The 12,720-nt window shown below is 45.4% G+C and overlaps 1 protein-coding gene across 2 annotated transcripts in view; it reads right to left on the bottom strand.

The window, feature by feature from the left end:
* LOC140594292 (uncharacterized) overlaps positions 1 to 10,800 on the bottom strand; it is a 37,695-nt gene extending 26,895 nt beyond the window's left edge. The window contains exons 1-3 of one of the 2 annotated variants that reach the window (XM_072725208.1): positions 10,655 to 10,800; positions 5,498 to 5,626; positions 354 to 482 (exon numbers count right to left, since the gene is read on the bottom strand). In XM_072725208.1, coding sequence (XP_072581309.1) covers positions 354 to 482; positions 5,498 to 5,626; positions 10,655 to 10,685 — 289 coding nt within the window. In that variant the 5' untranslated portion in view covers positions 10,686 to 10,800. Of the gene's footprint in view, positions 1 to 353; positions 483 to 2,809; positions 2,934 to 5,497; positions 5,627 to 10,654 lie in introns of those variants that run through there. The other variant, XM_072725209.1, reaches the window with a different exon arrangement.
* Between the last annotated feature and the right edge of the window lie 1,920 nt (positions 10,801 to 12,720).

Raw genomic sequence — 12,720 nt, 5'->3', positions numbered from 1 at the left:
TTGGCCACAAACTAATGACTGACCTTTCAAGTTAAGATGTGGACACATGAAACATAAAGAATACGGCTTAGGAGGTCTGTCTCTACGATGGCACCCCGAGCAAAACTGAATAATGATTCTGTTTTGCGTGTGTGGAGAGAGCAAAAGAGCAAGTGTAAGGAGGAGAGGGGCAGAGGGAAAGGAAGAGAGAATACGAAGCAGGCTCCATGCTGAATATGGGTGAATCTGATAACCTTGAGGTCATGACCGGAGCTGAAACCCAGGAGGCAGAGACTTAGCTGACAGAAACACCCAGGTGCCCCTAGGACAAGATTTCTTGAGGCTATTATTTAATGAATCAATTTTCATGTTACCCTCCGGCCTGTCGTCTGTTGGCTGAACTCTTCTGTTTCTGCGGATTGCAAAGAGCTTTCGCCGTGCTCCTGGGCAGATGTACCCAGGTTGTCTGCTATATTCAGGTTCGGTTGTTATCACAGCAGCTCCTGGTAAATAAATGGACATAGAAAGAGCTGTTGACTGACAGGTTGTTGTTAGAAGAGCCTCGAAAATTAAGGAGTCAATCCCATTTACAACTGCACCCAAAAGCATAAGCTACCCGGGAATAAACCTAACAAAGAGGTAAAGGATCTGTACCCTAAACACCACAGAACGTTCCTGAAAGAAATCGAGGAAGGCATCAAGAGAAGGAAAAAGGTTCCATGCTCATGGAGAGGAAGAATTAATATTGTGAAAATGTCCATGCTACCCAGGGCAATTTACACATTTCACGCAATCCCTAACAAAATACCGGGGACTTTCTTCAGAGAGTTGGAACAAACCATCTTAAGATTCTAGTGTGGAACCGGAAAAGACCCCAAAGAGCCAGGGTACTATTCAAAACGAAGGCCACAGCTGGGGGCATCACGAGGCCCGATTCCAGGTTGTACTACAAAGCCGTGGCCATCGAGACAGTGTGGTAGTAGCACAAACACAGACCCATAGATCAATGGAACCGAGTAGCGCATCCAGAAGTGGACCCTCAACTTTATGGTCAACTAATATTCGCGAAAGCTGGAAAGACTATCCCTGGATAAAGACAGTGTCTTCCATAAAGGGTGCTGGGAACACTGGACATCCACATGCAGAAGAAGGAAGCTAGACCATTCTCTGACACGACACACAGGGAAAAACTCAAAAAGCATGAACGATCTAAATGTGAGACAAGAATCCATCCAAATCCGAGAGGCGAACAGAGGCAACACCGTTTTTCAACTTGGCCACAGCAACATCTCGCAAGATACGTCCGCCAAGGCAAGAGAAACAAAAGCAACAAGGAATTATTGGGACTTCAGCCAGATCGAAAGCTCCTGCGCAGCAAACAACAGTCCACAAAAGTAAAAGACAACCTACAGAACGGGAGAAGATATTTGCAGACGACCGCTCAGTCAAAGGGCTAGTGTCCAAGATCTATAAAGAACATACTCAACTCAAGAGCAGAGAAACAAACAATCCGATCGTGAAACGGAAAAAGATCCAAACAGAAATCTCACAGGGGAAGACAGAGACACGGCCAACAAGCACATGAGAACATGCCCCACATCGCTGGCCATCAGGAAACTACAGATCCAAACCCCCAGGAGATACCACCTCACACCTGCGGGAATGGGGAAAAGTCACGAGACAGGAAACAACAAATGTTGGAGAGGACGCGGACAAGGGGGAACCCTCTTGCACTGTAGGTGGGAATGTGAACAGGTGCAGCCACTCCGGAAAACTGTGTGGAGGTTCCTCAAAGAGTTAAGAACAGATCTTTCCTCCGGGCCAGCAATGGCACTGCTGGGGTTATACCCCAAAGCTAAAGATGCGGTGAAATGCGGGGACACCTGCACCCCGATGTTTATGGCAGCAATGTCCACAATAGCCAAACTGTGGAAGGAGTCTCGGAGTCCTTCGAGAGATGAATGGATAAAGAAGATGTGGTCCACGGCTACAACGGAATATAACTCAGCCGTGAGAAACGACAAATACCCACCATTAGCTCCGACGTGGATGCACCTGGAGGGACTTATGCTGAGTGAAATGAGTCCATCGGAAAAGGACAAACTTGATATGGTCTCATTCATTTGGGGAATATAAAAACTAGTGAAGGCAATAAAGGGAAAGGGGAAAATGAAGGAAAATATCAGTGAGGGTGACAAAACAGGACACACACCGAACTCTGGGAACTGAACAAGGGGTAGTGGAAGGAGAGGTGGGCGGGCGGTTGGGGCGACTGGGTGATGGCCCCTGATGGGGGCACTTGGCGGGATGAGCACTAGGTGTTATGCTATATGCTGGCAAATTGAACTCCAATAAAAAAATGTAAAAACAGAAAACATTTTGCTAATACTTAACACGGACTAGTATGTCCAAATGTTACCTCACAACCCCTCCCATGAAATCGGACCAAAATAGAGTTCTCAATGCAATTTCACAATTTTGGCCACAAACTAATGACTGACCTTTCAAGTTAATTGTGGACACATGAAACATAAAGAATACGGTTTAGGAGGTCTGTCTCTACGATGGCACCCCGAGCAAAACTGAATAATGATTCTGTTTTGCGTGTGTGGAGAGAGCAAAAGAGCAAGTGTAAGGAGGAGAGGGGCAGAGGGAAAGGAAGAGAGAATACGAAGCAGGCTCCATGCTGAATATGGGTGAATCTGATGACCTTGAGGTCATGACCAGAGCTGAAACCCCGGAGGCAGAGACTTAGCTGACAGAAACACCCAGGTGCCCCTAGGACAAGATTTCTTGAGGCTATTATTTAATGAATCAATTTTCATGTTACCCTCCGGCCTGTCGTCTGTTGGCTGAACTCTTCTGATACGGAGGATGGAAAACATTTTTGGCCATGCTCCAGGGCAGGTGTACCAAGGGTTTCTTCGAGATTCAGGTTCGGTTGTTATCACTCCAGCGCCTGGGAAATAAATGGACATAGAAAGAGCTGTTGACTGACAGGTTGTTGTTAGAAGAGCCTCGAAAATTAAGGAGTCAATCCCATTTACAACTGCACCCAAAAACATAAGCTACCCGGGAATAAACCTAACCAAAGAGGTAAAGGATCTGTACCCTAAACACCACAGAACGTTCCTGAAAGAAATCGAGGAAGGCATCAAGAGAAGGAAAAAGGTTCCATGCTCATGGAGAGGAAGAATTAATATTGTGAAAATGTCCATGCTACCCAGGGCAATTTATATATTTCACGCAATCCCTATCAAAATACCGGGGAGGGATCCCTGGGTGGCGCAGCGGTTTGGCGCCTGCCTTTGGCCCAGGGCGTGATCCTGGAGACCCGGGATCGAATCCCACGTCAGGCTCCCGGTGCATGGAGCCTGCTTCTCCCTCTGCCTGTGTCTCTGCCTCTCTCTCTCTCTGTGACTATCATAAATAAATTAAAATTAAAAAAACAAAAACAAAAACAAAAACAAAACCCCAAAAAACCCCAAAATACCGGGGACTTTCTTCAGAGATTTGGAACAAACCATCTTAAGATTCTAGTGTGGAACCGGAAAAGACCCCAAAGAGACAGGGGACTATTCAAAAAGAAGGCTACAGCTGGGGGCATCACAAGGCCCGATTTCAGGTTGTACTACAAAGCCGTGGCCATCAAGACAGTGTGGTAGTGGCACAAAACCAGACCCATAGCTCAATGGAACCGAATAGCGAATCCAGAAGTGGACCCTCAACTTTATGGTCAACTAATATTCGAGAAAGCAGGAAAGACTATCCCTGGATAAAGACAGTCTCTTCAATAAAGGGTGCTGGGAACACTGGACATCCACATGCAGAAGAAGGAAGCTAGACCATTCTCTGACACCACACACAAAGATAAACTCAAAAAGGATGAAAGATCTAAATGTGAGACAAGAATCCATCCAAATCCGAGAGGTGAACAGAGGCAACACCGTTTTTCAACTTGGCCACAGCAACATCTCGCAAGATACGTCCGCCAAGGCAAGAGAAACAAAAGCAACAAGGAATTATTGGGACTCCAGCCAGATCGAAAGCTCCTGCGCAGCAAAAGAAACAGTCCACAAAAGTAAAAGACAACCTACAGAACGGGAGAAGATACTTGCAAACGACCGCTCAGTCAAAGGGCTGGTGTCCAAGATCTATAAAGAACATACTCAACTCAAGAGCAGAGAAACAAACAATCCGATCGTGAAACGGGCAGAAGACCCGAACAGAAATCTCACAGGGGAAGACAGAGAAACGGCCAACAAGCACATGAGAACATGGCCCGCATCGCTGGCCATCAGGAAACTACAGATCCAAACCCCCATGTGATATCACCTCACACCAGTGGGAATGGGGAAGTCACAAGACAGGAAACAACAAATGTTGGAGAGGACGCGGACAAGGGGGAACCCTCTTGCACTGTAGGTGGGAATGTGAACTGGTGCAGCCACTCCGGAAAACTGTGTGGAGGTTCCCCAAAGAGTTAAGAACAGATCTTCCCTCTGGCCCAGCAATTGTACTGCTGGGGATTCACCCCAAAGCTGCAGATGTGGTGAAACGCGGGGACACCTGCACCCCGATGTTTATGGCAGCAATGTCCACAATAGCCAAACTGTGGAAGGAGTCTCGGAGTCCTTCGAGAGATGAATGGATAAAGACGATGTGGTCCACGGCTACAATGGAATATTACTCAGCCGTGAGAAACGACAAATACCCACCATTTGCCCCGACGCGGACGCACCTGGAGGGACTTATGCTGAGTGAAATAAGTCCATCGGAAAAGGACAAACTTGATATGGTCTCATTCATTTGGGGAATATAAAAACTAGTGAAAGGCAATAAAGGGAATGGCGAAAATGAGGGAATATATCAGTGAGGGTGACAAAACAGGAGACACACCGATCTCTGGGAACTGAACAAGGGGTAGTGGAAGCGGAGGTGGGTGGGTAGTTGGGGTGACCGGGTGATGGGCACTGATGGGGGCACTTGGCGGGATGAGCACTGGGTGTTATGCTATAAGCTGGAAAATTGAACTCTAATAAAAAAATGTAAAAACAGAAAACATTTTGCTAAAACTTAACACGGACTAGTATGTCCAAATGTTAGCTCACAACCCCTCCCATGAAACCGGACCAAATTAGGGTTCTCAATGCGATTTCACAATTTTGGCCACAAACTAATGACTGACCTTTCAAGTTAAGATGTGGACACATGAAACATAAAGAATACGGCTTAGGAGGTCTGTCTCTACGATGGCACCCCGAGCAAAACTGAATAATGATTCTGTTTTGCGTGTGTGGAGAGAGCAAAAGAGCAAGTGTAAAGAGGAGAGGGGCAGAGGGAAAGGAAGAGAGAATATGAAGCAGCCTCCATGCTGAATATGGGTGAATCTGATGACCTTGATGTCATGACCAGAGCTGAAACCCCGGAGGCAGAGACTTAGCTGACAGAAACACCCAGGTGCCCCTAGGACAAGATTTCTTGAGGCTATTATTTAATGAATCAATTTTCATGTTACCCTCTGGGATCTCTGTTTGGGAGTCCAGTTCCCTGCTTCGGTAGAGGGTGTATATTTTCAGCTGTTGTTGAGGGCGGAGGTCTCCAGATTGTGTGCTAGGTTCTGTTCCTGTGGTTTCCACAGCAGATCCTGGGAAATAAATGGACATAGAAAGAGCTGTTGACTGACAGGTTGTTGTTAGAAGAGCCTCAAAAATTAAGGAGTCAATCCCATTTACAACTGCACCCAAAAGCATAAGCTACCCAGGAATAAACCTATCCAAAGACGTAAAGGATCTGTGCCCTAAACAACACAGAACGTTCCTGAAGGAAATAGAGGAAGGCATAAAGAGAAGGAAAAATGTTCCATGCTCATGGAGAGGAAGAATTAATATTGTGAAAATGTCCATGCTACCCAGGGCAATTTACACATTTCACGCAATCCCTATCAAAATACCATGGACTTTCTTCAGAGAGTTGGAACAAACCATCTTAAGATTCTAGTGTGGAACCGGAAAAGACCCCAAAGAGACAGGGGACTTTTCAAAATGAAGTTCATAGCTGGGGGCATCACAATGCCAGATTTTTGGTTGCTCTACAAAGCCGTGGCCATCAAGACAGTGTGGTTGTGGCACAAAAACAGACCCATAGATCAATGGAACCAAATAGCGAATCCAGAAGTGGACCCTCAACTTTATGGTCAACTAATATTCGGGAAAGCAGGAAAGACTCCCCCTGGAAAAAAAACAGTCTCTTCAATAAATGGTGCTGGGAATATTGGACATCCACATGCAGAAGAAGGATCCCAGGCCATTCTCTGACATCACACACAAAGATAAACTCAAAAAGGATGAAAGATCTAAATGTGAGACAAGAATCCATCCAAATCCGAGAGGCGACGAGAGGCAACACCCTTTTTCAACTTGGCCACAGCAACATCTCGCAAGATACGTCCGCCAAGGCTAGAGAAACAAAAGCAACAAGGAATTATTGGGACTTCACCCAGATCGAAAGCTTCTGCATAGCAAAAGAAACAGTCCACAAAAGTAAAGGACAACCTACAGAACGGGAGAAGATATTTGCAAACGACCGCTCAGATAGCGCGCTCTTATCCAAGGTCTATAAAGAACATACTCAACTCAAGAGCAAAGAAACATACAATCTGATCATGAAACCGGGAAAAGACACCCACAGAAATTTCACAGAGGAAGACAGAGACTCGGCCAACAAGCACATGAGAAGATGCCCCGCATCGCTGGCCATCAGAGAACTACAGATCCAAACCACAATTAGATACCACCGCACACCAGTGATAATGGGGAAAAGTCACAAGACAGGAAACCACAAATGTTGGAGAGGATGCGGACAAAGGGGAACCCTGTTGCACTGTAGGTGGGAATGTGAACTGGTGCAGTTGTTAGAAGAGCATTGAAAATGAGTGATAACCTTATCAGAGGTCAAACTTTGATCTTATTACTGGTGATTTGCCTTGCAGAGAAACCTGAGTGAGCATGCAATGCAGAAAGGCTTTGGAGTTGCCATATGCTTAAGGTTCCTGAGAATATAAACTGATAAATTGTCAATGAAACACAATGTGGAGTCTCACCCCTCCAAATATTTAAAAAGGTCTGACGTATATTCTTGCAATCTGAGTTTTGGCAAGTAGTTCAGAAAATATTGAAAGCTGAATTTCGCAGAGATTCTGCACAGTGTTTTCAGCACCTTTCAGCACACCCAAAAAAAAGAAACAACTTCATGTCCATTGATGAACAAAAGGATAAAAAGATTAGTCTATCTCTACAATGAAATATTATCGCAAGTTAAGGGGAAGGAAACCTCAAGAATTGTGATGACATGCATGGCCATGTAAATTAAATACTGCATGATGGCACTTATATGTGCACCTGGCACAGTCAACACACAGCATCAGGAAAGAGAATAGGAGCTAGAAGGAGGTACAAAGGGGGAAATGTTGCTGATCGGATACAAAGCTTCAATGATACAAATTCAATGTGTTCTGGAATTCTATCTGCAACCAAGGGCCTGTCATAAGCAACGCCGTATTATATGCTTGAAATCAGGAAGAGATTAGAGGATATCAAATGCCCTTACTGTCAAAGAACAACAAGAAATTCGCTAGCAGACACTGTGTGGGGACATACCTTTCTTTTGATGAGACAATATGCAAAACAGAACAACATAGTCATTGAGAACACAGTGAATAGTGTTGACGACTTGCCAAAAATTACAATACTGATGAGGAAGGGGTCTGAGACAGGACATGAGTTGGTTCCCTGGGGAGAGAGGTCCCTGAACACTTGAGATCTGCCTAGGGTCCCGGAGATCATGCTCTGAACCCCTGAACCAAGGGCTGTCTCTTTCTCAAATCCTCCTGCCCTAAGTTCCCTGTGCAAGACATTCCACAACAAGGGGGACTGCCTGAGCCAAGAGTAAAGTTCACATCCTAACGCAGCCATCCACCTCCCGGTTTCAATCCCTCACCCAAAACACAAAGCAGTTGCCCCCAAGTCAAGCTCTTGGAAATGGCAACGGGAAGCCCAACTGTGGTTATCTTCCCCCAGCGCTCACACTGCCATCTGGTTCCCATAAAGCCTTCCTGGGCACCAGTGGACTTGCCCTCAGTGACCAGTGGACTTCTCCCAAGCGGACTCACAACCCAGGATTTTCCAAACATACTGTCCCATGAGGGCTCTGCCAAGAAGTAGCTTCTCTTCAACTGACCAAACATGTTGAACAGTTAATGTGAATTCATGACATTCAAGCATGTTTTAGGCCTCAGGGTGAATGTGTTATTAGACATACTACCACATGTGTGTCATCATTTTTTTTTCCTTAAGACGGCTGCATGCTCAACATAGACTAGACACATGACTCTAGATCAAGAGTCGCATTCTCCACTAATGAGCCAGCCGGGCAGTCTCCACTCTGCTTCCAATTCTTATTGTATTTTATGTGTGCCATGGCCTGAGGTCAGACCATGCCATGACACTGATGGTCGGGCACTGGTCAGCTCTGTATCTCAGCTGTACAAGCAAATAGCAATGAGCAGGGAATGGATACCAAGCTAACCATAACCTGGCCCTTGAGTCTGATCTTCATTGTCCCAGGGGTAGGCTCTCATTTCACCATTACTAGCACTCATCATACAGACAATGCCATCATATACCATGAAAGAAACTCCTCGATTCTCAGCGGATCGAGGTCACGTGCTCAGCACTGACAGACTTTGACCAGGTTATCTAATGGTGCCTCCAAACCCTCAGAATCTGCAAACCGACCACAACCATGGCTTTGCACCTACCACTATCATAGCTTTAAGCTGACCATAATCATGCTTTAACTGACCAGAACTATGACTTGGAATTGACCAGCCTCCTATGTCCTTTTCCTACTAGTGACTATGGCAGGATCTGTACCACCACGGCTCAAGAGCTTCCCTGGGCTATGTAAGCATGGAGGTGACCTCATAATGGTAGACAGTGCTGAGATTTCCCTTTGCACAGGTCCTTTCTGACATACAGATGCACAGTAACCAATGACTCCATGCCTGAGTCATCATTTCAGTTTAGTTCACTAATTAGAATATGAGTTTTGGGACTCTAAGCTTGGATTCATATCCTGGCTCCTTAATTCAGAGTTCATGAACTTCATCACTGTGTCTCTGTTTCCCCACCTGAGGAGGAGGGAGTGTCAACAAAACATCACATATGTGTTTGATGAGCATTGAATGAACAAAGGTATGGATAGTGATCAGGAAGGTTAAGTAGAAGCTAAATATCCTGTCTGACATCTCACATTTCCCAAGTTCCAGAGCTGGATTGAACCCTGGGAATCTGACTTCCCAGACCATTGCCTTGTAACGCAAACTGGCTTTGCCTAAATACAAGTATTTTACCTTAACACCATTTAGTATTCACAGAATTAGAGGCCTTGAGAAAAAAAAAAAAAAAGCTATTTGCTTCCTCCCCGAATATACTCTTGGGACTCTTGATCTATCCTGACTATCCTGCATGACGTTCCAATTCCTGAGTCATGATCAGCACATCAAATGTGATGCATAGTAGTGTGCAGGAAAGTAGAGTCACTAGTATCAACTCTTGTGTTTTAAAACGTGTGAGACAAGGTCACTGTGCATTAATTATTCCTCACACTAATATACGTGCCTCAAAACAGTGCCTGGTGACCTTGGCATGTCCTCGGATAAACCACAGCTTAGCTTTTGGACAGAGTTCTGGAGGGCAGTTTAGGAGAACTGAGTAAGACGTTATATGAAAACAACTCTAATGAAGTCTCTGTTTTCAAGCGACATTCCTAGGTGCAAATGCTTCCCATTCTCCACATCTGTAAAATTTACTTTCTCTACTCAAGTGTGTGCATCACCTATTTTTCTTTGAGAATGACTAATAAGTGTTTACATGGTTATCTCTCAGTCATTAGTTTATTAACCAATTATCCACGCAAGTAGAAAGACTGGCTATTTGTTGCATACCTGAGAATAATATTATATATTCACCGTGCTTACACCTTAAGAGGGGAGGAATGGGATGAGGGATAGCATAAAATTGATCTCTCTATAAAGTGTAATTTTGGAAAATGCCCAAAGGGTAACAGGAAATGTGTGTTTGGGGCATAAATGGAATCAGAGACACTCATTCACAGGCTGACTTTTGGGCAACCATTCAGATGAAGGTAGCAACGTGCCCCTGCAAATACGGAACTCGATCCCCATTTTGGGAAAAAACGCAAGGAAGACATTGTAAAGCATTGATAAACAATGACAAGTATCCTCCATATCAACTGGATTCACACTTAATTTCTGAAATGAATACTTTGAATATGTAATTTTGGACACTAACAAAACCTGAAAATAGACGTGGCCATATTTCCCCCTGTGAGGTCCTTCGTGATGACAAATGAGGGCTGCAGGATATAATAGGGAGTAAGACATTTTTTCAAAACGGAGGCACAATATTCAAGGCAGTTAGATTGGCAGAATAACGAAAAACAGAAATGGAGCAATAGAACAAACGAAAACGCGTACATATAACTCTGCATGACAATTTGGGGAGAGGAAACTCTAAACAATGAGAAATATAGTCAGAGAAAGAGTTAACCATCCAGTTGGTAGCAAAGAGCATTCAGATCTTTAGGAACATACCATCGCAGTGTAAAGAATTGAGATTGCCCATTGTCACAACGCCAGGTAGAGAGCTGATCACCTCCTCACTCCTCACTCACTCAGCTCAAAGAGTGATAGGTGGGAAGAAAGGCAGAGGTGTTTCCCGTCACCAGGGCAACGTGTATCCTCATAATGCTTTCAAAGTGAATGCAGCTGCACAGCAACCAACTTCTGCTCTGTAGACAGGGGTGCATCTGGGGAGACAAGGGTGGTATTTGAGAGGAGACACTTTGTATCACAAAGTGTTAGATAAGTAGAGTTTGTATCATAAACTCTATTTTAAGCTGCCTGAGGACCCTCGCACTGTTTTCCAGAGTGGCTGCTCCAGTTTCCTTCCCATCAGCAGGGCCGGAAGGTTCCCCTTTCTCCCTTTCTCCACATCCTTGCTAACGTTAGTTGTTAAATTTAGCCATTCTCACCAGTGTAACGTGGTACCTCATTGTGCTTTTGAATTGTATTTTCCTGTTCACAGGTGTTGTGGAGCATTCTTTCCCGTGCCTTTTGGCCACGTGTAGGTCCTCTTTCGAGAAATGTCTGCCCCTTTGCTCTGTCCATTTCTCAAGTAATATTAAAATATGTCATTAGGGGCGCCTGGGTGGCTCAGCGGTTTGGTGCCTGCCTTTGGCCCAGGGCCTGATCTTGGAGACCCGGAATCGAGTCCCACGTTGGGCTCCCTGCATGGAGCCCGCTTCTCCCTCTGCCTGTGTCTCTTCCTCTCTCTCTGTCTCTCATGAATAAATAAATAAATAAAATCTTTTTAATAAAATACATCATTAAAATATAAAAGTTAAAATAAATAAATAAATAAATAAATAAATAAATAAATAAATAAAATATAAAAGTTAAAAAAGAAAAGATTCCAAAAAGAAGACTTGATAAAACAAGAAACTAGGTGAGATGAGAATAAAGGAAAAAATAGAGGATGACTGTATCTTGAAAGAAAACCGAATCATACAAGGAAAACCTTGAGTTGCTGTGCTATGTTCCCCAGTGCTGGAGGTTCCACTTCTGTTTGGTCAGGAAATGTGCTGGTCACCTGTCCTTCCAGCTGATCCTCCCAGGAAGGGCCTGCTGCACAGATTCTCAGGTGTGTGTGCCTGGGTGGTGTTGCACCGACCTTGTCAGGGGGCCAGGCTGTTTGCTCTGTGAGGGTTTTGTTCCCTGAAACCTTTCATGTCTTTTTGGGGGGGTGAGAGGCAAAAAGACCACACCCCGATCTCCAGCCCCAGAGATGAGCGATGTGGTGATTGACCAATCTGCAGACTCCGATGGTGCCTGCCTACTCCATTTCTCCCCTAGGGGACCTGGGGGGACGTGGAAATGTGCAATGTTTAGGTTTCCTCAGGCAGTCTTTGCCGCTCTTGCCCTCCCCCCCTCTTCCTGGAGGAACGGGAGGTGTGTCCCTTTCTGTGGTTGCTGGCCCCCCACAAGGAGAACGTTCAACCGGGCCAATGCTGACCCACTCTGCCTCTCCCAGAGGAAGGTGCAGGCTGTGTTCCAGGCCCTTGTATGGACCCAACGTGGACGGGGGTCACCTGGCCCGGTGGGAGATCGTGGTTGATGGCACCACAAACTGAACATTCTCGCAGGCTTGCTCATCTGAAGCCATTTCCCTGAACCAGTACTTGGGAACTCTGCTGGCTCAGGCACCTGGATGCTTTCTGGCCTCCAGGAATATTGAGACCCGGCCACCCTGCACTGACCTGTGGTTCTGCACCCTTTCACCAATGAGTCCCTTTCAGGCAGGGACATCTCTAGAGGAGCACACTTTGAAGGGCCCAGATTTGAACGTTCACTTTCCTAAAGTTGGCTTACACGTGCTCCCTCCCCCACCCCACCCATTATCCTCTGATATATCCCTTTCCGTTTTACTTCTCCACACTCCACTTCATTTTTTCACTTTTCTATTTGTAGACTCAGCCATTCTTGCTTACAACTCGGCTTGATTTCATTGGTGTTCAGGATGGCTTGATAGTTATGTAGCTAATTTTGGGGGACCAGCTGACATGAGGACCTCTACTCTGCTATCTTCCATCCATCTGAAA

Source organism: Vulpes vulpes, chromosome 10 (assembly GCF_048418805.1).
Source record: "Vulpes vulpes isolate BD-2025 chromosome 10, VulVul3, whole genome shotgun sequence".
Classification (NCBI taxonomy): Eukaryota; Metazoa; Chordata; class Mammalia; order Carnivora; family Canidae; genus Vulpes; species Vulpes vulpes.
This window is presented reverse-complemented; position numbering and strand designations above follow the sequence as displayed.